This window comes from Corythoichthys intestinalis, chromosome 4 (genome assembly GCF_030265065.1).
Source record: "Corythoichthys intestinalis isolate RoL2023-P3 chromosome 4, ASM3026506v1, whole genome shotgun sequence".
Lineage (NCBI taxonomy): Eukaryota > Metazoa > Chordata > Actinopteri > Syngnathiformes > Syngnathidae > Corythoichthys > Corythoichthys intestinalis.
Window position 1 is genome coordinate 1,066,039 of NC_080398.1, and position 26,843 is coordinate 1,092,881.

The 26,843-nt window shown below is 40.7% G+C and overlaps 1 protein-coding gene across 1 annotated transcript in view; it reads right to left on the reverse strand.

Moving 5' to 3' along the window:
• Positions 1-26,843, reverse strand: part of LOC130915452 (myomesin-3-like) — a 182,519-nt gene that overhangs the window by 76,293 nt on the left and 79,383 nt on the right. Inside the window, exons 9-12 of the mRNA XM_057835475.1 lie at positions 21,369-21,500; positions 21,139-21,300; positions 7,564-7,705; positions 2,112-2,311 (exon numbers count right to left, since the gene is read on the reverse strand). Coding sequence (XP_057691458.1) covers positions 2,112-2,311; positions 7,564-7,705; positions 21,139-21,300; positions 21,369-21,500 — 636 coding nt within the window. The remainder of the gene's footprint in view (positions 1-2,111; positions 2,312-7,563; positions 7,706-21,138; positions 21,301-21,368; positions 21,501-26,843) is intronic.

A 26,843-nucleotide genomic window follows, 5' to 3' on the forward strand; every position in this document is an offset into this window, starting at 1 on the left:
CATTAAAATCTTAATATCTGAACATTTAAATATGTAAACTAAAGTGCAATCACATTCGTAAATGAATGGCTTCTGGTTTTTTGAAATGTACAGAGGGGCAAATAAGTATTTAGTCAACCACTAATTGTGCAAGTTCTCCCACTTGAAAATATTACAGAAGCCTGTAATTGTCAACATGGGTAAACCTCAACCATGAGAGACAGAATGTAAAAAAACAACCCAGAGAATCACAGTTTGATTTTTAAATAATTTATTTGCAAATCATGGTGGAAAATAAGTATTTGGTCAATACCAAAAGTTCATCTCAATACTTTGTTACGTACCCTTCGTTGGCAATAACGGAGGCCAAACGTTTTCTGTAACTCTTCACAAGCTTTTCACACAGTGTTGCTGGTATTTTGGCCCATTCCTCCATGCATATCTCTACTAGAGCAGTGATGTTTTAGGGCTGTCGTTGGGCAACATGGATTTTCAACTCCCTCCACAGATTTTCTATGGGGTTGAGATCTGGAGACTGGCTAGGCCACTCCAGGACCTTGAAACGCTTCTTACGGAGCCACTCCTTTGTTGCCCTGGCAGTGTGTTTGGGATCATTGTCATGCTGAAAGACCCAGCCACATCTCATCTTCAATGCCCTTGCTGATGGAAGGAGATTTTCACTCAAAATCTCTTGATACATCGCCCCATTCATTCTTTCCTCTACACAGATCAGTCGTCCTGGTACTTTTGGAGAAAAACAGCCCCAAAGCATGATGTTTCCACCCCCATGCTTCACAGTGGGTATGGTGTTCTTCGGATGCAATTCAGTATTCTTTCTCCTCCAAACACGAGAACCTGTGTTTCTACCAAACTGTTCTATTTTGGTTTCATCTGACCATAACACATTCTCCCAGTCCTCTTCTGGATCAATGCTCTCTCGCGAACCGCAGATGGGCCTAGATGTGTACTTTCTTCAGTAGGGGGACACGTCTGGCAGTGCAGGATTTGAGTCCCTGGCGGTGCATTGTGTTACTGATAGTCACCTTTGTTGCTGTGGTCCCAGCTCTCTGTAGGTCATTCACTAGGTTCCCCCGTGTGGTTCTGGGATTTTTGCTCACCGCTTGTTATCATTTTGACGCCACGGGGTGAGATCTTGCATGGAGCCCCAGATCGAGGGAGATTATCAGTGGTCTTGTATGTCTTCCATTTTCTAATAATTGCTCCCACAGTTGATTTCTTTACACCAAGCGTTTTACCTATTGCAGATTCAGTCTTCCCAGCCTGGTGCAGGTCTACAATTTTGTCTCTGGTGTCCTTCGACAGCTCTTTGGTCTTGGCCATAGAGGAGTTTGGACAGGTGTCTTTTATACCGATAATGAGTTAAAACAGGTGCCATTAACACAGGTAACGAGTGGAGCCTCGCTAGACCTCGTTAGAAGAAGTTAGACCTCTTTGACAGCCAGAAATCTTGCTTGTTTTTAGGTGACCAAATACTTATTTTCCACTTTAATTTGGAAATAAATTCTTTAAAAATCAAACAATGTGATTTTCTGTTTGTTTTTTGTTTTTTTTCCACATTCTGTCTCTCACAGTTGAGGTTTACCCATGTTGACAATTACAGGCCTCTCTAATTTTTTCAAGCAGGAGAGCTTGCACAATTGGTGGTTGACTAAAACTTATTTGCTCCACTGTAAATAAACCAATCTATTGTGATTAAACAACAAAATTGCAATAACTGCATTAACCATAAAAGTGAAGTCTAACTGTAGTCTTGAAAAAAATCTGAATGAGGAAAAACATTGCCATGAAATACTGCAAACTGGTTAAACTTGAGAGTAGATCAGATCTGTCATGACAGAACGTCGCTTCAATGTTATCTGGCGCCATCTAGCGTTGTGAATGGATATAATGTCTAGTCCGCGAATATAAGATGACGCCCACTTTTTCAGTCTTATTTCAACGCAAAAAACTCCGTCTTATATCCGGGCCAATACGGTAATTAAAAAAAATTACCGCCCGTTAACGCGATGAATTTGACAGCACTAATAAATTTGCTCCTGATAGGGGGCGAACTTCACGGAGATTGCATACCTCAGTTAAAATTTTCCATCTTTGCTGCTTTTAAGACTTACCCATGGTCCTCTCATTTTGCAGTGGGTCCTCAGTGAGAATGGGCTCAGTCGCCTTAGAAGGTCGACCAACTCCAGCTTGGTTGACGGCCCGAACTCTGAACTGGTACCTGGCTCCTTCTTTAAGCCCGAACACCGGATAGCGACATTCTTTCTGAGGGTTCTCATTGCAGCGCACCCACTGACCCTGGCTGAGGTCACACCTGTAAAAAACACCGTTAAAGATTGATGACTCCCTGCAAACATAAACGAGCACATTACTTCCAGAGTTTCAATTTATAACATAATAGCGAGCCAGCACAACAAATTTAAAGCGGTAAACACCTCGCTAAGACCCGTAATAACCGCGGTGCTCAAACAAAGGGCCTCCCAAACACATTAAAAACTTATTTCCAAAGATAAATGTAGGTTCCAGATAAGGGAACTTCAATAACAATCTGTTGCCGCATTCGGGAAAACAAAGAGGGATGAGCGGAGTTTGCACTAACGATAAGGCTGTTGCTAGGGAACTGGGGAACTAAGTTGTCCTCTCGTACCCAGAAAACATTCATGTTTAGGAATTCAATCCGCCGCTCCAATTAAAACAGATAAATCACATACATACACAGTACCAGCATCATGCACAGATGAATGAGGTCATTTGCAGAATACTAAAACACAAGACGACAAATTACAAAGCGAGAGTGGATTAAGGCAAAACCAAAAGATGAACCTGACTGATTGGTGCACTGATACTGTTGGAGCGGCACCTGTTTCTTCAGCAGGAGTCTTTGATTCTGGTGTTCGCAGGATGTCGAAGGCTGATAAATATCACACCTCCCATTCATCACGGAAGAACGATAACACCTGCTGCCCGGCTGCCTGAACTTTTATCTGCCGCTAATCAATTTCCCCAAGAGTGAGATAAAGCAGCCACTTTGGTCTTTCTTTTATTACGAGGAATCTCAAGTAGAGCTGAAACGATTACACGAATAATTCGAGGAACTCGGTTTAAAAAATTGCTAGAGGAATGTTCTCCACCTCGAGGAATCGTTTAATTCATAAGCGGATTTTAAGGGGGGCCGAAAAGTGTCATTGTATGTAATTGACTTTCCTATATACACTCACCGGCCACTTTATTAGGTACACCTGTCCAACTGCTCGTTAACACTTACTTTCTAATCAGCCAATCACATGGCGGCAACTCGGTGCATTCAGGCATGTAGACATGGTTTAAGACAATCTCCTGCAGTTCAAACCGAGCATCAGTATGGGGAAGAAAGGTGATTTGAGTGACTTTGAAAGTGGCATAGTTGTTGGTACCAGAAGGGCTGATCTGAGTATTTCAGAAACTGCTGATCAACTGGGATTTTCACACACAACCATCTCTAGGGTTTACAGAGAATGGTCCGAAAAAGAAAAAATATCCAGTGAGCGGTAGTTCTGTGGGCGGAAATGCCTTGTTGATGCCAGAGGTCAGAGGAGAATGGCCAGACTGGTTCGAGCTGATAGAAAGGCAACAGTGACCCAAACGAAGGTAGGCTGAAGAGCATCTCTGAAAGCACAGTACGTCGAACTTTGAGGCAGATGGGCTACAGCAGCAAAAGACCACGCCGGGTGCCAGTCCTTTCAGCTAAGAACAGGAAACTGAGGCTACAATTTGCACAAGCTCATTGAAATTGGACAGTATAAGATTGGAAAAACGTTGCCTGGTCTGATGAGTCTCGATTCCTGCTGCGACATTCGGATGGTAGGGTCAGAATTTGGCGTCAACAACATGAAACCTTGGATCCATCCTGCCTTGTATCAACGGTTCAGGCTGGTGGTGGTGGTGTAATGGTGTGGGGAATATTTTCTTGCCACTCTTTGGGCCCCTTGGTGCCAATTGAGCAACATTGGAACGCCACATCCTACCTGAGTATTGTTGCTGACAATGTCCGTTCCTTTATGACCACAATTTACCCAACTTCTGATGGCTACTTTCAGCAGGATAATGCGCCATGTCATAAAGCTGGAATCATCTCAGACTGGTTTCTTGAATATGACAATGAGTTCACTGTACTCAAATGGCCTCCACAATCACCAGATCTCAGTCCAATAGAGCATCTTTGGGATGTAGTGGGACGGGAGATTCGCATCATGGAAGTGCAGCCGACAAATCTACACCAACTGTTTGATGCCATCATGTCAATATTGTGGCCGGTGAGTGTACTGTATATACACTCACCGGCCACTTTATCAGGTACACCATGCTAGTAACGGGTTGGACCCCCTTTTGCCTTCAGAACTGCCTCAATTCTTGGTGGCATAGATTCAATAAGGTGCTGGAAGCATTCCTCAGAGAGTTTGGTCCATATTGACATGATGGCATCACACAGTTGGTGCAGATTTGTTGGTTGCACATCCATGATGCGAATCTCCCGTTCCACCACATCCCAAAGATGCTCTATTGGATTGATTGCTCCTCTGTCTACCTTGGTTGTAATGGTTTGCTATTTGAGTCACTGTTGCCTTTCTATCAGCTCGAACCAGTCTGGCCATTCTCCTCTGACCTCTGGCATCAACAAGGCATTTTCGCCCACAGAACTGCCGCTCACTGGATATTTCTTCTTTTTCGGACCATTCTCTGTAAACCCTGGAGATGGTTGTGCGTGAAAATCCCAGTAGATCAGCAGTTTCTGAAATACTCAGACCAGCCCTTCTGGCACCAACAACCACGCCACGTTCAAAGTCACTCAAATCACCTTTCTTCCCCATACTGATGCTCGGTTTGAACTGCAGGAGATTGTCTTAAACCATGTCTACATGCCTAAATGCACTGAGTTGCCGCCATGCGATTGGCTGATTAGAAATTAAGTGTTAACGAGCAGTTGGACAGGTGTACCTTATAAAGTGGTCGGTGAGAGTATAGTTGTAATAAAACTGCAACAAAAATGAATGAAATGAACAAAATTATGTATTTTTATAATGGGTCAAAATTATTTTTTGAACAGATCATGTGACTAGCAACTTAGACGGCCATTTGCTTTGCATATAATCCCCCCCCCCCCCCCCCCCCCAAAAAAAATTTTTTTTAGGGGAGGACAATTTTATTTTTCAAATGATTTTTTTTCTTTAATTGATTTTTTTGTTGTTGTTGATTGAAACAACTTTTTGGGGGATTACATGATTTAGACCCAAATGTCCTACCCATAATATGGCCCAAACACAAAAAGGATGGCTTCAAAGAAAACTTTTTCGATGAAATTAAGTGTTCAAATGCAAATTTTTCAATCTCAAATATTTTTTTCGCATTCAAAAACTTTTTCCATGATTGAATTTTTTCATTATTATTATTATTTATTTATTTTTTTATTAAAGTGATTTTTCTTTTTGAAAATAGATTTTTTTGAAGCAACTTATTTTTTGATTGAATAATAAAGACAAAAATGTCCTAGCCAAAATGTGCCCCAAACACAAATCAACATTACTTCAATCAAAAAAAAAAACATCAACGACAAATAACTTTCATATGCATTTTTTTTTTTTAGTTATTTGAATTTCAAATTTATTTTTGGGAGAGCACGCTTGGGTTTTACGAGCAGGCGCCGTGTTGTGATTTAAATAAATCTTTATAAACCAACGAAATCCTGACATCATTACTTGAGATGTTGCAAGCGATGCTCAGTAGCGCTCTCACCACTTGGAAAAACAACAAATAGAAGCATATGGGTTGGCGCTGCGTATATTTTCTGGAAGCCGCAACCAGGACTGCTTGTGCATAAAAGTGACGATCCTGGAAGTGGCAACAGTTTTGACAGGCAGAAATATCTGGGGGGGGGGGGGGGGGGGGGGGGGGACTGATCGTGCGCCTCTTTGACTGGGGATACCACGCAGGTCACTTTTCAGGGTTAAATTTTCCTCTACGCATTTTCATATACAGTACTCAAGTTCGATCGGCATTGAGTTGGGAGGGGCCAGCTCAGCAGCTGGCTGATCGGAGACAACTCGGGAGACGAACTCTGTAAAAAACATTCATCTCCACCCCATCCGCGATGGGAGGACCCCAAATGGGCACCGAATTTGATTATATTATTGAGACATAGTTTGAAGGTTCAAAACTATATGTAAAACTATGGCCAAGAATGGTGTTCATTCGAGGACTCCACGGTGGAAGCCACTGCTGTCTAAAAAAAAAAAACAACAACATTGTTGCTCGTTTAATGTTCGCAAAAAGGCACTTGGACACTCCACAGAAGTTTTGGCTAAATATTTTGTGGACTGATGAAACCAAAAGTAAATTTTTTGGGAGTAACACACAACGTCATGTGTGGAGGAAAAAATGGGACAGCTCACCAACATCAACATCTCATCCCCACCGTGAAGCATGGAGGAGGGAGCATCATGATTTGGACTGTTATGCTACCACAGGGCCTGGACAACTTGCAATCATTAATGGAAGAATGAATTCAAGAGTTTATCAGAATGTTTTGCAGGAAGACCTGAGGCCGTCTGTCAGACAGTTGAGGCTTGATCGCACGTCTTCAGACAGCTCTTTTGACCGAGCCATGATACACATCAGACAATGCTTCTCATCAAGACAAGTCTTACCAGGTGTGTGTTTTATAGTGGGTAGGGCAGCTTTAAACCGCTCAGCCGCAGAGTCCTCCCATGAACACCATTCTTGGCCATGGTTTTACATATAGTTGATGTGTGCACATAGATCTCGGACTGTTTCTTTCTTTAACAGACACTCTAGGGTTCTTTTTTACCTCTCTGAGTATTCTGCGCTGAACTATTGGCGTCATCTTTAGTGGACGGCTATGATGCACATCATTTAAGTCTTCTCATCAAGACAATTCTTACCAAGTGTCTGTTTTATAGTGGACAGGGCAGCTTTAAACCACTCATCAGTGATTGGGCACACACCTGACTTAAATTGTTTGGTAAAAATTGGTTTCAATTGCTCTTTAAGTCTCCTTAGGCAAAGAGTTCACTTGATTGTTTGCATGCTATCCTCATTACAATATGAAAACCTATAAATGTTTGGGTGGTTTTAGGTAAAGTAGACAGTTTTTACATCTGTGTGATTTTGACAAAGATCAGATCACATTTGATGGTGATTTTATGCAGAAATGTGAGAAATTCCAAAAGGTTCTGATACTTTTTCATACCACTGTAATTTGCTGTTTGCATGCAGGCGGACCGACAGTTAACACTCAACATGATGGCTGCTGGCATTTGTACAAGTATATGGAACGGTTTTAAGATCAGGCGACAATGGGTGAGTTATATCTTTTGGAGTGTGAAAATGTCCTGAAATACACACTCAATGCATGAGCATTGTACACCCTGATTGTAATAAGCACAGACAGATGTCTCACTGCTCAATTTTTACATGTTGACCTTTGAAATGACATGCCACCAACCGCATGTTTTATATTGAGCATTTAGAGCCTAAAAACCCCAAGCAGTTTTCCACATTCATTCTAATTACCGCTCGATATAATAGCCCTCGATTGGTGATGATCCATCGGCACTTGGCGGCTGCCAGGTCAAGAAGACGTAGTCCTTGTTGACATCGGATACTTTGACCAGCAGGGGAGACGCAGGGCATCCAACTACTGGGGCTGAGGCATCTAAATTGTGGTAAACAAACACGATTGAACAAAACTGCAACAAATTGGGACACAATTTGTGTGGTTTTTGGTCTGAAAGCTGCTTTTAACACATTTTTGGGTACGGAATCCAATTCACCCGCACTCCTCGGCGCTGACGAGTTCGGGCCAATGTTTTTTCTGTATATTCTGGTAGCCGCCCTTTCTTTTTCCTCCTCAGGCAAAACTTTTTGTAGCTATTGCTCTGCCATCCTTGCAGTATTCGGCGAAAGCATTAGCATCGACCTCCGTCTTTCTAATGAACGGGAAGTGACGTACGCCGTAAAGCAGTCAGCACATTTGTATTTTTGTTTTTTTTTTGTGGGGGGGGGGCCTGTTGACCAGGGAAAGAACGGGAGGGGGTGGGGGAGTCAATAAGCTAAGTGATTGGGAGGGGTGGAGTGTACACAAATCAGCTCTGATCTAGAAACCAGTAATCGTGTGAATCCCTTGTGAGTGTAAGCCAGTTGGCAACCATCCCCACGCCGCCCCAACGCTAATCCCGGCCCCGGGAACCCCCACCTGAGCGCGCCCGATCACATCCAGCCGCGTGCGACCCTCAACAAACACGCAACAGCCACGCAGACGAGCGGACACGCTGCGCTGGCGCCACCCCAGGGCCACGGCCCCCCAAGCCAGCCCAGGGAGGAGGGGGGGGCAGGGGGTTTGAGTGGGGAGCCAGCGAAGCCCATCCCTCCTCCCGCAGCCCAGTAAAGGGGCCATCATCAACGCCCCGGGATCCGCCATATAACCATATAACACGGCCCTATTAACCGCCCTACAGGGATGGGAGGAGGGGACGCACCACGCCACCTCCACCCCCACCCGCCAACCCGGCCGACGAGCCACAGCCGCAGCCCCCAAACGTCACGGCATGCCACGGGACCCCCAACGGCACACCAAGCCCAGGGCAGGGCAGGGACCCCAGCCGGAGCAGGCGACACCCACTCGATACACCGGCGTCCAGCCAGTGACCTGTGACGGATAACCAGGCAGAGAAAAGAGGGAAAGGCCGAAGCAGGAGAATGCCGAGGAGCCGCCGCGGGGCAACGCGAGATCAGAGCCCCGACCTCCCCCCACTCCCGGAGTCGGCAGCCCAGGCAGAGGGGAGGCCACCACATAACCTGGTGCAATCAAAGAACAATGTTCCAGTGTTGTTAATCTTACTTTAAAAAAAGTAATTAATTACAGTTACAAATTACTCCTCCCCAAAAAAATATTTGAGTTAGCAACTCAGTTACCTGAATGTTTGAGTAATTAGCTTCTTAGCAAAGTAACTGGTGTTACCTTTCATGTTTTTTTTTCATAAAAAAAAAAAAAAGTAACTTTTGCTATGTTTGAAAGTCATTTAATGTTGTGAAGCAACCGTTACAGTTGTTAAAATTGCTCCCGTTTTTGCATTAGTTCCCTTCTGTTTAAATTTAGATTTAAAACTGTTTCATCATTTAAAGATAGATTCAAGTCAAGATTTTGCCGACTTAGGAGTATTTTGGATAAAACGTTGCTTAAGGTTCGCTAGGAAGGGTCACTACAACAGAGCCTTTCTCAGAAGTCTACAGCTTTAAGATGGCGGCTGCTCACTAACGCCACCGAGTCTGTCATTTCGCATCTAGTTCTATGTGCATGTGATATCTAGCTTAGCATTAAGTGGGCGTTGATTGTAGGCTGTCGGCTTCAGTCAGGAAATATTGGTGCCACCTCGCCTAGCATCGCGTTTGCAACAGCGTCACAACACTCTTCACTGCTTTCCACTTGCGCTCTTCTCTCTCCGTGTCTCTGACTTTTCTCGTGTCATTCAACCAATGTAGTAACGCATAGTAACGCACATTGTCTCGTTGCCGAGACGGTGACAAAATCTGAACGGAGAAAAAAACAATGCACGAAAAACGTACAGTTTTTGAACGTACGGCGTACACATTTAAAAATCAGTGCTTACTTGTACAAATTACGCCGAAACCGTAAAACTTAACAGGTATGTAAATCGGCAGCGCTGTCATGCTCATTAATGTTCCTCTTGGCTTCTAATTGAAAGGGCTGAACAGATGACATGTTTATGTCGCTGGAACCATAGTCTGGAAGCCCGGCAGCGTAACCCAGTGACGTCACCGCCCATCGATGTCAACAACAATGGCGACCTACCAGTTAAAATAATTTTACAAATTGTATAAAAACGAAAACATCATGAGGGGTTTCAATATGAAATTATTTAAACTCATAATAAGGTTTGACTTTTAAGGACTACAAGTCTTTTTATCCATGGTTCCCTTTAAAGACACCACGTGATTGAACAGGTTGGTGTGATCATAGAACAGCAAGCTTGAGTCCAATTGGTATAATGGAGTCATGTGATGTCGAGTCGAGTGAAAACTCTTGTGAACTCCAGTAAGCAAGGCCTCTCTTCAAGATCTCATATACTAGGCCTGAAAGCTTAGTTGTATTTAAGTATTATTTATCTAAAGTTATATCTGTTCAAGAGTTCATAAAAAACAATCGGGGTTCAACGAATATTTAATCTTATTGTAGTAGTTATATTGTTGTTTTTAGTATTAGTATGGCACAAAATAGCCATTAGTGTGAAGCTAGCGCTAATAGCTAATAGTGGCTAACCGCTACGCTAGCGTCTAGCAGTTGTACTTACTATAAGTACATTGTGAATGAGAAATGTAAATGTTTAATCAATATGTTCAGTTGTTTTACTACAAATACGTATGTGATTGTAATTTCCACATTGTATAGTTGGAGTTGGCTGTACAGTTACACAATACATGATGAAAATACTGAGTAATGCTAGTATTAAGATAAATTGAACAGAATGGAACAGAAAGAGTGATTATACATTCTACACTGTGTAGTTTTTTTTTTTCTTTTCTTTTCTTGGATTGGAAAAGGATCTTGGATTCTGAATCCAGTGTGGTTCAGTGGCGAGCCAAAACCCAGGACGACAGTGGACAGGACTAGAGATGTCCCGATCCGATATTTGGATCAGATCGGACGCCGATATGGGCAAAAAAATGCGCATCGGTATCGGATCGGCCGACACAGAAAAATTCCGATCCAGACTTCCGATCCAGTTTTTTTTTTTTTAAATCCGGTCCGGGTTTTCTAGCGCACTGATATACATAATCCATTCCAGTATTTGCTTCGGTTTCCCTAAAATCCAGTCCGCATTTTACGGCACTCCTTCAACACACTACATTACCGTCTCCCGAGTCCCAATTTACCGAGAGATTTTATCGGTAAAAATGTCAGCTGTGTGGGATCATTTCACCTTAAAGGACGACAAAGACGAGGCAGAGTGCAACATATGCCACAGTAAAGTCAAGCGTGGTGGTAAAGCTGTAAGAAGTTTTAATACAACCAACCTAATCAAGCATTTAGCGACATACCACCACAAACAATATAAGGAGTATGTTAAGAAAACCGAAGACAAAAAGAAAGGTCCTACGCAACTAACACTGGCAGAAACGTTTGCTAGGCATGACAAACTGGCACTTGACAGTCCCAAAGCCCAGGGAATAACAAGAGTCATTGCCGAAGAATTCATTCTGGATGACGAGCCATTATCTCTCGTGAGTAAAGACGCACCATCCAACACTTTTATGCTGCATTCCAGAGAAGTGGGAAATCGGATTTATCCCACTCGGATGGTACCAGTTCCGACCTCAAAGCGTTCCAAGCAAATGTAAGCAACAAAGATGGCTGATCGCGACGAGGTGTTTTTTATTTTGGCCATCCAAAGACATTTTGACCTCCAGCGAACCTGCCTTCCTATAAGCGATCAAATAGTAGAGGAAAAACGACGGCTGAGTTATTGCCCACACTGTTAACTGCCTTTTTTTAGTTACATCCTTTGCTGATCGTCAATATAAAAACATAGCACAACAAAGATAATTCACTTAATGAGAAAAAAATACATGGCGTCTCAAATGAACTTGATTTACTTCATTATTGTGTTATCATTATCCCAAATTCAGATATCGTACAATACCAAACAACACAAATAATGTTCAAAGCTATAAGAAATTTATTACCTCAGAATATTCAACAGTTGTTTACAAACTACGAAAAAATTTACGGGGATATTGGGACTTCAAAGAACCCAGATTTCGGACGACAAGGAAAAGTTTTTGCATATCAGTATGTGGGGTGAGACTACTGAAGAAATTTTGTGTGGATTTAAAACAATGTATACATATTGGACAATTTAGGAAACTGTATAAAGTAGGGCTGTCAAACGATTAAAATTTTTAATCGAGTTAATTACAGCTTAAAAATTAATTAATCGTAATTAATCGCAATTAATCGCAATTCAAACCATCTATAAAATATGCCATATTTTTCTGTAAATTATTGTTGGAATGAAAAGATAAGACAAGATGGATATATACATTCAACATACGGTACATAAGGACTGTATTTGTTTATTATAACAATAAATCAACAAGATGGCATTAACATTATTAACATTCTGTTAAAGTGATCCATGGATAGAAAGACTTGTAGTTCTTAAAAGATGAATATTAGTACAAGTTATAGAAATGTTATATTAAAACGCCTCTTAATATTTTCATTTTAATAAAATTTGTAAAATTTTCAATCAAAAAAATAAACTAGTAGCCCTATTCTGTCCTCAATCTGTGTGAGTACACAAATTGACAGATAGCGAACATAAGTTCCAAAAAGAAATCAGACGGTGTGGCAAAGTTGCATGGGCTTTACTGAAGTCATCTCTTTTTGACAGGAGCACGTTTCTTGTATTTTTGTAAAACTGAAAATAACAAGGCAATGTGTCAGTAACTTGCATAAATCACAAAATAACAAACTGTACACACACGTGTCCATTTGAGCAGTAGCACTAGCCAATTAGCTCACAAGCATCTAACAATGTAACTGCATTTCACCATATATGTGAACAAATTCAAATACACATCATCAATAACTATCTAATGCTCATGAATATAAACAAAGGAGGAATATAACTCACAAGCGATGCATGTATTAGACACAAACAGTGTGATGGGGCTATGAGAACTGCCACTGAATACTGGATGCGGACATTAGCTGGTCTGAATAGCACTGTCTATTAGTGTGAGTTCGCGTCGACATATAATCACGTCAGAAAAGCGCGCCGAAACCCAAATAATCAGCTGCACTGAATCGCCAGCAGAGGGCGACATTACGCCACATAACATATGCAAGTCACACCCAAGCGCCAGCAGAAGGCGGAAAAACTCCATAAAACACAATTAACAAGTTGGCCTTTCACTGTACTGACATTTAAATCTGTCTGAGCGGGCCTAGTGCGTTAATTGCGTCAAATATTTTAACGTGATTAATTAAAAAAATTAATTGACGCCCGTTAACGCGATAATTTTGACAGCCCTAGTATAAAGATATGATTTTCAAAAAATATAAGGATGATGGAATTATGGATAACAACTAGGGTGTTGTGGTTATTGGGATATGGGACGTTGCTTTCATTTATTTATTTATCTATGTTTTCTGGGCTGTTTAATGGACTGGGCTTTTGCAACATTTGTGTATAGGTCATATGCAGGGTTATATGGTGAGATTGTATATACAAGAATGTATATATTTAAATGTAAGGAACTGAACATATATGTCAGGACTTAAGGACAAGGGGTGGGAGTAAATAAGTTTTTACTTCTTCTCACTCCTTTTCGAATACTCATATTTTGTTTTTTTTTTCCATTTTTTTTTCATTATTGTCACCGATTATCGGTACCTATGTATTAAGTATTCGAAATAAACGCGTTCAGTCAATCATTCAATACATTTTCTTGAGCGCCATTTTGTCCAGTGACGTCAGATTGAAACAACTGGAAGTCGGGGTAGTTATTTTTTCTCCGACTTCGCGACTTGGACCTCCTAGTTCGAGTAGCGTTCCAATGATATTTTCCTAGTCGGAGGCCGGGAAAGTCCGACATCATCTTTGTTGTGCTATGTTTTTATATTGACGATCAGCAAAGGATGTAACTAAAAAAAGGCAGTTTGCAGTGTGGGCTATAACGCAGCCGTCGTTTTTCCTCTACTATTTGATCGCTTATAGGAAGGCAGGTTTGCTGGAGGTCAAAATGTCTTGTTTTCCTCTACTATTTGACCGCTTATAGGAAGGCAGGTTCGCTGGGGGTCAAAATGTCTTTGGATGGCCAAAATAAAAAACGCCTCGTCGCGATCAGCCATCATTGTTGTTTACATTTGCTTGGAACGCTTTGAGGTCGGAACTGGTACCATTCGAGAGGGATAAATCCGACTTCCCACTTCTCTGGAATGCAGCATAAACGTCATGCTTGTCTAATAGATATCATATGTATATAGAACTAGATGCAAAATGACAGACTCGACGCCGTTAGCAACACATGCATTGAAAACTACGTGCGTTAGTGAACAGCCGCCATCTTAAAGCAGGAGACTTCCCTTGTAGGCTGTTGTAGTGAACCTTCCAAGCGAACCTAATTAACTTTTTATCTAAAATACTCCTAAATCGGCAAAATCTTGACTTGAATCTATCTTTCACAACAGTTTTAAAACTTTCACATGTCAAAAGTAGACAGAAGGGAAATTATGGAATAACGGGAGCAATTTTAACAACTTTAACAGTTGATTCGCAAAATTAAATGAATTGAATGTAGTTTAAAGCTGCTGATAGAGAATGGGGACTTGAGTATTTTATTTACTGTTTTAAAATGTTAACTTGATACTGAAATGGTTGTTTAATTAAACCTGAGAGGCTTTTTATACAATTTTTGTAACATTAAAAGCATATAATAGCTTGGGAAGTTTGTGGGATTTTCCACCGACAGTTTACAATATTATTTGCACGTTTTACTGACTGACTATGCCATTTCTGTTGGTTATTTAGAATGTTTTGTGTTTGTCACTGAATAAACAGGTCAGTTTCTTGTTACCAACCATCTTGTGTTATTCAAACTCACCTAATTCAGCTGGCTAGTTGTTATCAAGAGTACTAAAACCCTTTTCAACATGAGTCTGACAACTAAGTAAGGAGGCTAAATAACTTTAAACTTTAATACATGCTCAGATAGGCCGGTATCGGTATCGGCCAGTATCGGTATCGGATCGGAAGTGCAAAACAATATCGGTATCGGATCGGAAGTGCAAAAACCTGGATCGGGACATCCCTAGACAGGACAGTTCCATGGTGTGGCCAGCTGTGGAATCTGCCTGAAGATCAACTACAGAGACTTGATACTACGCAATCACTCAGATAAGACATTACAAACTACCCGGGTAGTAGTAGTAGTAGGAGTAGTAACAGAAAAGACAATAATTCTTTTCATCCGCACACACACAAAGGGGGATTTATTTTTTATTTTATTTAAAGAGCTCTATTTTGTTTCTATAGTTTTTTTCATTCTTGTTGTAATTAATGTTCTTGCTGTTCACCTTCCTGTGTTTAAATTTTTGGGTTAACCCTTTAACACCGAACGTGTCGGCAGCGACGCGTTTACGCATATCGTCTTTGAAGCTTCGTCACGCTGTAATTATATCACCCGCGTGCCGCTGATTGGTCTCGTTTGAAAGTGTGGAAGTTGATGTCCACACCAGTTTTTATTTGAAGTCAATCGGCCAAGAAAAACGGGAGATAATGTCATTTGAGTTTTATAGTTTTATTGCACTCATAAATATGCATTAAAACGCTGCATGGACCATGTATCCATCCCCATATTTCCATCATTTCTTGTCCTTTTTCAAAATCGAAAGCAGCACAGAAGACTACAAATCCCAAGAGCCGTTGTGATGTCAAGAAGGACGAACCGAATGTGATCATTTTTAATAAATTTTCGAGCGAGGCGCTAACTATTGAAAGGGAGGCATGCGAAGCAAGCAACGGCCGGTGTTGTGCCGAGAAATAGCCGCCCCGCGCGAGCGACTTTGAAACGTGCAGAATGAATCTAAAACTACATTTAGCGCAAGCTAATGCATTATTCCATAACTCAAGGAAGAAGATGAGCCGTATTTGTCGTTGTTTTCTTGGGAGGAGTCGGCGTCTCGGCGAGTAGAAGTGACAGCAGCGCGCAAACGGCGAAAGAGTAGGCTGTGTGACGTTGTGTGTCACGCCGCTCCGTGACCTGTTCAAGAAGAAGCTTTATTGAGTGCGCAAGAAAAAAGAAAAAAAACTTTATTGGGTCGCATGCCTGAAAATTTTGAATTGAACTGAACTACTTGTCAATATTTTTTAAAATACTTTTTTTCAATGTTTATATATATATTTTCTTCACTATAATCTTTTAAATTTTTATGTAGATGTGTGCTGGAGAAGCTTGATTGCATGTACGTATATACTTTTGATAAGGTGATGGGTACAACACCTAACTTTTTGCACTTTTTGTGTTAGATGATATATACAATTTTTTTCTCTCACTATTTTGCACAGTATATAACCTGTTTTGGCCATAGTATGTGTAAAGGCCAAAAACGCCTATGACCATACCTGATGTTTGTGTTGAATAGTCAAACATAAAACTATTCAATCTTATTTTTTTCTATTGAATGTTTATCCTAACAAGTTGAATAAATATTATCCAGCTTCAAAACGGTTGGTCGAGCATGTTTGGTTCTCAATGGGACATCAACATTACACATTTTGAAAAAAAGATTTTGGGATTTTTTTGTCTTTTTGGGTCCAAAATGTGGATTATAATTGGTCAGTGAAGAAAATAACAGTTTAGACATGAAGTTCAAGGTGTCCTGAAAAAAGGGACCCAACTTGGCCATTGTAAACAATTTTTTCTTTGAAATATAAAGGCAACATCAAATGCATGCAAATTCGGCCAAAATAGGCTTAGGTGTTAAAGGGTTAAAGTATCCTAAAATTGAAAGTTCCAGTTCTCCGAACCTAGACGAATGTTAGCATCAGTGGCTTGAAGTTTTTAACACCACTCAGGGCGCTACATCTAATATGTAGAATAAGAATAAGAGGAAAAATCTACTAAATAACTCAAAGTGCAGTAGCAAAGTAAGAGTAGCGTTTCTTCTTCACAAATCTACTCAAGTAGAACGTAAGGCTTAGTAAAACTACTCTTAGAAGTACATTTCTCTGAAAAAGTTACTGAAGTAAATGTTACGGAGTAAATGTAACACATTACTACTAGAGGTGTGCAAAATTTCCGATTCTTAGATTATTCGCGATTCGGCCGTGGAAGACTCGAGAACGATTCACAAACATCCAAATTCCGATTATTGAATTACACCACGTAAAGCGGAAATAAAACGCAGTCAGCGTGGTCTTCAGGACGCAATGAGAAACGGACCGAGAGTAAATATCATGTGCAGCTAATGCCGCTAGGTTAAAAAAAAAAAAACAATAATATCTGACTGCGGCCGTCAGGTGCTACAAACAGCGCCCGGTTGCTAGTTGCTACAAACATACGGCAACACACGGCTATGGTAGATATCACATATATCTAGACTAGATGTGAAATGACAGACTTTCCCGTGCTAGTAAACAGGCACCATCTTAAAGCAGTAGACTTCTCTAGAAGGCTCTGTTTTAACGAACCTAATTACTTTTTATCTAAAATACCCCTAAATCGGCAAAATCTTGACTTGAATCTATCTTTAAATGATGAAACAGTTTTAAAACTTTCACATGTCGAAAGTAGACATGAGGGAAATCATGGAATAACAGGCGCAATTTTAACAACTTTAACGGTTGATTCACAACATTAAATGCCTTCCAAACATAGCAAAGGTTACTATGTTTTTGTTTAGTTTTTTGAAAAAATGGGGGGGAAAAAACATGAAAGGTAACACTAGTTACTTACTCAATACTCAATTTACTCACATCATTAAATTAATTGAATGTAGTTTAAAGCTGCCGATACAGAATGGGGACTTGAGTATTTTATTTACTGTTTTAAACCGGTAACTTGATACTAAAATAGTAGTTTGGCTTATTTAGCCTGAGAGGATTTTTGAACAATTTTGCAACAAATATACAAAACATAAAAAAAAAAAAAAATTAAATGGGGGGAGGGTGGCACCAATAATCGATTTATAATCGAATCGGAGTCTCTGAATCGTAATCGAATCGTTAGGTGCCCAAAGATTCCCACCTCTAGTTACTACCCACCTCCGGTTTTGGATTTGTTAAAAACAGCTGTCAGACCTAAAACAAAAAACATTGTGTTCCCCTGTGTAATATTCAAATACAAGGGAAAGTTTTGCTAGCTTAAGGCATATAACTGACGGAAGATGATTTAAATGGCAATTCAAGTTACTTTGCACAGCTGGTAGACTGGACGAGAGAAAAAAATATATTAATTATATCTCGTTTATGCAAAGCAGACTGAAGTAATGTAATCTGACTTGCTTCAAAACCTTGTCTCGGGGCATGGAGGGATCATAATTTGCCTCTCCCCCAATAAAAATCCATCCAACACATCTTCCCGTTTATTTTCCTCGGGCTCCCATGTTTGTTTTTGTTCTCACGAACCTTCTATTTGTAATGCAAATGTGACTGCTGAATGGAGGCACTTGGTTCAGATTGACTAATTAGTACCTCCAGCTCTCGCAAAAAGCAGACTTGGTAAGAAGAGCGACAGAGAGATTGGAGCCCAGACACATTTTCAGTCGTTTGAGGCCTCATTTGGGAGCTGTTCCTTGTGCTTTTGTCACCAGTTACTTTGCTCTTCGGAAATAATGTCAAAGGTACGAGATGTTCTCTTGTATGAAAAGAGTTCTGACGTGAGCTCTGCTATGATTGGATTATTTGCCCAAGTACAAGGCTGTGGAAAAAGACACGTATTGTTTAACGGGGAAGAAAAAAAAAAAACTTAACAAGTCTGACTGATGCTTCAATTCCACCATCTGAATGAATGTGCTAGCTGGAAATTAAAGCAAAACCAAACACTGCCATAAAAACAAACTATTTGGGAGTGTGAAACACAATTTGCGAGAGAAAAGCAATGGTACACCGTGATATTTTGCATGCAAACACATATTTCAGAATACATTGCGGTAGGTAGAGTGTGTGGAAAAGTGTTCCGACAATGATCTAATGCAATCTGACAGCTATTTGGCCTCACTGGAGACAGCAGAGGAGTTCACACAATATGGCCGCCTCCACCTTTAAAACAGTCACTACTCATTCAGGAGCGCATTTGGGGAAAAAAACTGGCAGTGATTTAGTTTTCATGGCTCGATCGTTATCAAACGGTGACCTTCACAAAGTGCCGCGTTGTTGGGTTTTTATTCTGGGCATGGCCGTAGTATCAAGATTATGATATGATGCAAAGATAATCAAACTTCAACCACAGTTTAAAGGGAGAGACAACCTTTATTCTGTGCATCCCAGCATAAGCAATCGTGTTTAGTGTATGGAAAAAAGACACGGAATTTCATTATTTTGATGTGTAGTAGTGGAGAAAAGGGTTAATAAAAGCCAGTATTACAGTAAGTGGTCGCCCAAAATCGGGGCAGACAGTTTGTCAAATCCAGTACTATTTTAGCCAATCAAATGCAAGCATCCCAGATTGTCTGTCATTCCCTTTTTTTTTTTCATCTTCTTTTTTTAAAAACCTGTCCTGTTCAGCTGCTTGACACGGAGAACGGGAATCTGAGGCTAGGTTCATACTGCAGGTCTTAATGCACAATTCCAATTTTTTTGATAGCTGTATTTTTTTGGGCGTGCCCGTTCAGACTGCATTTTTCCATTGAGCGCGTTCAAGTACAGTGGGGCAAATAAGTATTTAGTCAACCACTAATTGTGCAAGTTCTCCCACTTGAAAATATTAGAGAGGCCTGTAATTGTCAACATGGGTAAACCTTAACCATGAGACAGAATATGGGAAAAAAAAAACAGAAAATCACATTGTTTGATTTTTAAAGAATTTATTTGCAAATGATGGTGGAAAATAAGTATTTGGTCAAAACCAAAAGTTCATCTCAATACTTCGTTATGTACCCTTTGTTGGCAATAACGGAGGCCAAACGTTTTCTGTAACTCTTCACAAGCTTTTCACACACTGTTGCTGGTATTTTGGCCCATTGCTCCATGCAGATCTCCTCTAGAGCAGTGATGTCTTGGGGCTGTTGTTGGGCAACACGGACTTTCAACTCCCTCCACAGATTTCCGAATAATACTGCACGCCCCACTTTTCAGTTGAGATCTGGATACTGGCTAGGCCACTCCAGGACCTTGAAATGATTCTTACGAAGCCACTTCTTTGTTGCCCTGGCTGTGTGTTTGGGATCATTGTCATGCTGAAAGACCCAGCCACGTCTCATCTTCAATGCCCTTGCTGATGGTAGGAGATTTTCACTCAAAATCTCTCGATACATGGGCCCATTCATTCTTTTCTTTACACAGATCAGTCGTCCAGGTCCCTTTGCAGAAAAACAGCCCCAAAGCATGATGTTTCCACCTCCATGCTTCACAGTGGGTATGGTGTTCTTCGGATGCAATTGAGTATTCTTTCCCCTCCAAACACGAGAACCTGTGCTTCTACCAAAAAGTTCTATTTTGGTTTCATCTGACCATAACACATTCTCCCAGTCCTCTTCTGGATCATCCAAATGCTCTCTAGCAGTCTCGCCTGGACGAGTACTGGCTTCAGCAGGGGGACACGTCTGGCAGTGCAGGATTTGAGTCCCTGGCGGCGCATTGTGTTACTGATAGTAGCCTTTGTTACTGTGGTCCCAGCTCTCTGTAGGTCATTCACTACATCCCCTTGGGTGGTTCTGGGATTTTTGCGCACAGTTCTTGTTATCATTTTGACACCACGGGGTGAGATCTTGCATGGAGCCCCAGATTGAGGGAGATTATTAGTGGTCTTGTATGTCTTCCATTTTCTAATAATTGCTCCCACAGTTGATTTCTTTACACCAAGCGAAGAGTGGAAAGTTACAGAAAACATTTGGCCTCCGTTATTGCCAACAAAGGGTACATAGCAAAGTATTGAGATGAACTTTTGGTATTGACCAAATACTTATTTTCCACCATGATTTGCAAATAAATTCTTTAAAAATCAAACAATGTGATTTTCTGTTTTTTTTTTCCCCACATTCTGTCTCTCATGGTTGAGGTTTACCCATGTTGACAATTACAGGCCTCACTAATCTTTTCAAGTAGGAGAACTTGCACAATTTGTGGTTGACTAAATACTTATTTTCCCCACTGTACATTTTTTTTCATGAAGTGACGATGACGAGGTAAAAACGTGACCTGGGTGACTGGAACATAACAAGACGAATGCCAGTTTTCGTCTGCCGAAACGACCACGAGACAAAAATGCGACATCATTTCTGTTATATGTTCACAATGTGTGACATTTTCGTATTGTACGTGAAGTATGTCACCTTGCATTGTGGCGGTGAATTGGACATCTAGCACTGTCAATGTCAGCCAAATAGTTAAAAGAGTTCCTTACCTTCGACGTAGACATAGGCACTAGATTCCAAAACTCCATCGCAGGTCTTCAAACGGACTGTGTAAACTCCTTCATGCTCCTTGTATACAGCGCTTAGTGTAATAGAAGCTGTGTTTTCAGTAGTCTTTATGTCGACGTCGCAAGATTGGAGGAGCTGTCTCCCTGAAACGACAAACAAAACTAATGCTGTGGTCGCTATAAAAAGAGTATGGCTTAGTCTGGGACTCTACCATCTCTGAACCAGGTGACATCCCACTGGAAGGGCAGCAGTGGAGAAGTGAAGGAACAGTTCAATGTCAGACTCTCGCCTTCTGTTACCCACGTTGGTGGAAAGGTGGTAGCAAAGCTAGCTTGCTGCGAAGCTACAAAAAATAGATGTAAAAAATACAAAAATCAAATTTGTTTGGATTTTGTAGGATTAGGTCTAGAAGAATTCCTGATAACACATATAGGAGGGATACAACTATTTTCAGAGTTGGGTAGTAATGCCTTTCATTTACTTGAGTAACTGCTTGAGAAAAATGTACTTCTTAGTGTGGTTTTACCACACAATACTTTTTATTTCGCGTAAGTCGCCCTCTAGTGTTTGGCCGCCATTTCTGGGGTGTTTGCCACTTATAGCAGCTCAGTGTCAGTTAATGTAAACAGTAACATTAGCTGCTGTTGACTGTGACGTCTTTGGACACCTTTTCTACAGTGTACACCTGCTGAGCCAGAAGAGGACCCTACAAGCAAGTTCATTCGGCATAATATGTGGCTAAAAGCTGGCAAACGACGAGGCAACAAAAGCAAATGCACTGAGAGAACCATGCCATTTGGTGAACCATACTGCTAAAGCCAAGAAACTAAAGATCACCCGATCGATCACGTCATTTTCAAAGTATCGGAATCGGCAGAAAAAAATATCGGACATGCCTTTTTTTAATATATATATATATATATATATATATATATATATATATATATATATATATATATATATATATATATACATTTTAATTTAATCGTTTTCTAATTGTATTTAACGTACAGACAAAATGTCTTACACTCATCCAGAGTCTTTAGTTTTGGCTTAAAACAGGGCTATCAAATTTATCGCGTTAACAGCGGTAATTAATTTTTTCTAAATTAATCACAAAATATTTAATGCAATTAACGCATGTGCTACACGACCCACTCACGCATTGTCGTGTTCAATCTATAATGGCGCCGCTTTACCTATATATAGAGCTAAAAGGCAGCGTAAAATGAGTAGAGTGAATTTTGGCAGCCTTTGGAGCCATTTTTTTAATTGGCTAAAGCCTTACAATTCCTCTCTCAACTATTAGAAATATTGTGGGAAGCACTGTGGGGAAGAAAGGTAGTAGTTGATCTTTTTCTTAACACCCTATGTTATTTCCCAACGCAGAGAAGATATATCAATTGGTGCCACTACGCACAGTCATGGTTGCACTTCCCATCATGCATTTGGGCAGAACAGTTAAATGGCTACAGTGTCATTTACTGAAAGCTCAACAAATACACTAGATGGCAACATTTAGTCACAATATACAAAGTCACATTTATCCTTTAAGAATTACAAGTCTTTCTATCAGTGGATCCCTCTCACAGAAAGAATGTTAATAATGTAAATGCCATCTTGAGCATTTATTGTCATAATAAACAAATACAGTACTTATGTTGAATGTATATATTCTTCCGAGTTTTATTATTTTTATTCTTAATGCATTGCCAAGATGTATATGATCGGGAAAAATTATCGGGAATGATTGGAATTGAATCGGGAGCAAAAAAAAAAAGCAATCAGATCGGGAAATATCGGGATTGGCAGATACTCAAACTAAAACGATCGGGATTGGATCGGGAGAAAAAAACATGATCGGAACAACCCTACAGGAAACCTTTCACCATTGAAGAACTCATTAGAAGAACTCATTATGCCAAGTTCTAGGAGAGGCTGCTGTTAAATAACAGTTGATTCAGCGTATGGTGAGCAGTGTTGTTAATAACGGCGATAGAGTATATCGGTGTTACTGACGGCGTTATTTCTTTTCAGTAGTGAGTAATCTAATTACTTTCCTCATCTTTGCAATGCAGTTACCGTTACTGAGGATGTAAAGGTGTGCATTACTAGGCGTTACTACGTTGGTTGAATGACGCGAGAAAAGTGAGAGACACGGCCTCATGGAGAAGGCAGAGTGGAAGTGGGGAGGAGGAAAGGGAGTTGTGACGCAATTGCAAACGCGATGCTAGGTGGAGAGGTCAGGAAGGATGTTTAGTTATACTGTTTCGTCGCTTAGCAGGCAGGCATAGCACTCTCAGTTGCACTGTATTGTAGCCTACATGGGACAATAGATGGAAATTGTTTATATTGTGTCACATCACATTACGGTCTGTTAAATTTAACTGTCCATCTCAAATTAAATAATTTGAAAATTTACATTGTCATTGCTTGCAACGCGTTAAAGTACTGCGTATGTTGTCATGACAAGCCGGTGGCAGGGTGGGGTGGGGGGGCTCTATAATGGTCTCTTGTCCCCAGGCACCTTCAAGTCTGTTGGCAGCCGTGGTACAGTATAATGATAATAGTTAATATAGATCAAGGGTGTGCAAACTATTCCACAAAGGGCCGCAGTGGCTGCGGGTTTTCATTGCAACCCATCAAGATGACACTTTTTCACCAATCACCAATCAGTTGTAGCGAAGACCAGGACCAATACTGCGGCCCTTGAGAACCGGTTTGCCCACCCCTGATATAGATGAAATTGTGCTGAGAAAAAAATATACCAATATTTTATTTTTTAAAAAATCAGACGTTGTAAGGAGTTACTCACAATGTTACTCATCACTTGAGTATTCTTTCCAACGAATACTTTTTTTCTTTGTTTAGTAGTAACGCTACTTTTACTTGAGTAAAATTTTTGGCTACTCTACTTATCTATGACTATTTTTTTAATAAACTGTGGTGTCTGTATCACAGATTAGAGATTTTGGAATTTCCATTTTTCTGCTACACTGCCTATGAAATACAGAAACACAAAAACAGGGAACAGATGAACAAGGCATTTCCTCAAGGAATGCACTATGCAAAAAAACCAAAGATGTGACAGCTCATGGATAGTGAACAATTCCTGACAAGCTATTACTTCAGCTAGAACTTGTCAAAAGCACTGAAGCGACACAATCCCACAAAAAAAAATGAAGCTACGGGTGCTGTGAGGTCTTGTCAAAGCTCCCTCACAAGGATGAATCTGAGAAAATGTGGCATAATTTATTTGTGTGCTAGACTATCACAAAGATGCACGCTGTTTTAATAATAATCTCCCCAGTCGGATCCTTTCTTGCCATCATTCAAAGGATCGACCTTTCCTCCCCGCAAGGATAAATGTGCCGCCGTTGCGCTTTTGTTGATTGAGTGAATCGCCTTTGCAAGCCGTGATTGTTTCCATATGAGATACTAAAGTATAAGTAACGTTATTCCGTACAAGCTGACAAAGCGCTATTCAAATCTCCATATCTAAGGGTCGTTTATCTGTCACAGTGATGTTGACGTACTGCATAGCAAGTAACAGGAAAGGTATTGATGTCAACCGTACGAATGAATTGGGAATACTTTGGCAGTTTCGGCGCACCAAAGCAAACACTTTAGTAAGATACGATAGGAGAGCGACCCAGCGCATACAGCAGTGCAAATATCAATGAATCATTCTGAACACACTGCTCTGTTCTTTGGTCTGTTTAGTTAAGGCCTGTTTTTTTGTTTTCACATGTCAAGAATCTGAGCTACCATATTGACAATCAGAGTTTAGCTACAGTGGGGAGAACAAGTATTTGATACACCCCACTGTATATAGTAGTTTGAAAAAGTATCAGAACCTTTTAGAATTTCTCATATTTCTGCATAAAATCATCAAATTTGTCAAAATCACACAGATGAAAAAACTGCTTAAATAAAACCACCTAAACATTTACAGGTTTTCACATTTTAATAAGGATAGTATGCAAACAATGACAGAAGGGGGAAAAATAAGTAAGTGAACCATCATTGTGAATATTTTGTGCCCACCCCTTTTGGCAGCAATAACTTCAATCAGATGCTTCCTGTAGCTGCAGATCAGTCTGGCACATCGATCAGGACTAATCTTGGCCTATTCTTCTCTACAAAACTGCTGTAATTCAGTCAGATTCCTGGGATGTCTTTCATGAATCGCTATCTTTAGGTCATTCCACAGGATCTCAATGGAGTTCAAGTCTGGACTTTGACTTGGCCACTCCAGAATGTGTATTTTGTTCTTCTGAAACCATTCTGAAGTTGATTTACTTCTATGTTTTGGATCACTGTCTTGTTAGCATCCATCTTCTTTTTAGCTTCAACTGTCTGACAGACGGCCTCAGGTTTTCCTGCAAAGCATCCTGCTAAACTTTTGATTAATACTAATTCATACTTCCATGAATGATTGCAAGTTGTCCAGGTCCTTAGGTAGCAAAACAGCCCCAATACATGATGGTCCCTCCTCCATGCTTCACGGTGGGGATGAGGTGTTGATGTTGATGAGCTGTTTCATTTTTCCTCCACACATGACGTTGTGTGTTACTCCCAAAGAATTCAACTTTGGTTTCATCAGTCTACAAAATATTTTGCCAAAACTTCTGTGGCGTCTCCAAGTGCTTTTTTGCGAACATTAAACGAGCAACAATTTTTTTTTAGACAGCAGCACCACTTTTAGCCATAGTTTTACATATATTTGATGTACAGTTGTGGTCAAAGGTTTACATACACTTGTGAAAAACATAATGTCATGGCTCTCTTGAGTTTCCAGTTATTTCTACAACTCTGATTTTTCTCTGATAGAGTGATTGGAACAGATACTTCTTTGTCACAAAAAACATTCATGAAATATGGTTCTTTTATGACTTTATTATGGGTGAACAGAAAAAAGTGATCAAATCTGCTGGGTCAAAAATATACATACAGCAGCACTAATATTTGGTAACATGTCCCTTGGCCATTTTCACGTCAATTAGGCGCTTTTGGTAGCCATCCACAAGCTTCTGGCAAGCTTCTGGTTGAATCTTTGACCACTCCTCTTGACAGAATTGGTGCAGTTCAGTTAAATTTGATGGCTTTCTGACATGGCCTTGTTTCTTCAGCATTGTCCACAAGTTCTCAGTGGGGTTTAAGTCAGGACTTTGGGAAGGCCATTCGAAAACCTTAATTCTAGCCTGATTTAGCCATTCCATTACCACTTTTGATGTGTGTTTGGGGTCATTGTCCTGTTGGAACACCCAACTGCGTCCAAGACCCAATCTTCGGGCTGATGACGTTAGGTTATCTTGAAGAATTTGAAGGTAATCCTCCTTCTTCATGATCCCATTTACTCTCTGTAAAGCACCAGCTCCATTGGCAGCAAAACAGCCCCACAGCATAATACTACCACCACCGTGCTTGACGGTAGGCATGGTGTACTTGGGGTTAAAGGCCTCACCTTTTCTCCTCCAAACATATTGCTGGGCATTGTGGCCAAACAGCTCGATTTTTGTTTCGTCTGACCACAGAACTGTCCGCCAGAAGGTCTTATCTTTGTCCATGTGATCAGCAGCAAACTTCAGTCGAGCCTTAAGGTGCCGCTTTTGGAGCAAGGGCTTCCTTCTTGCACGGCAGCCTCTCAGTCCATGGAGATGCAAAACATGCTTGACTGTGGACA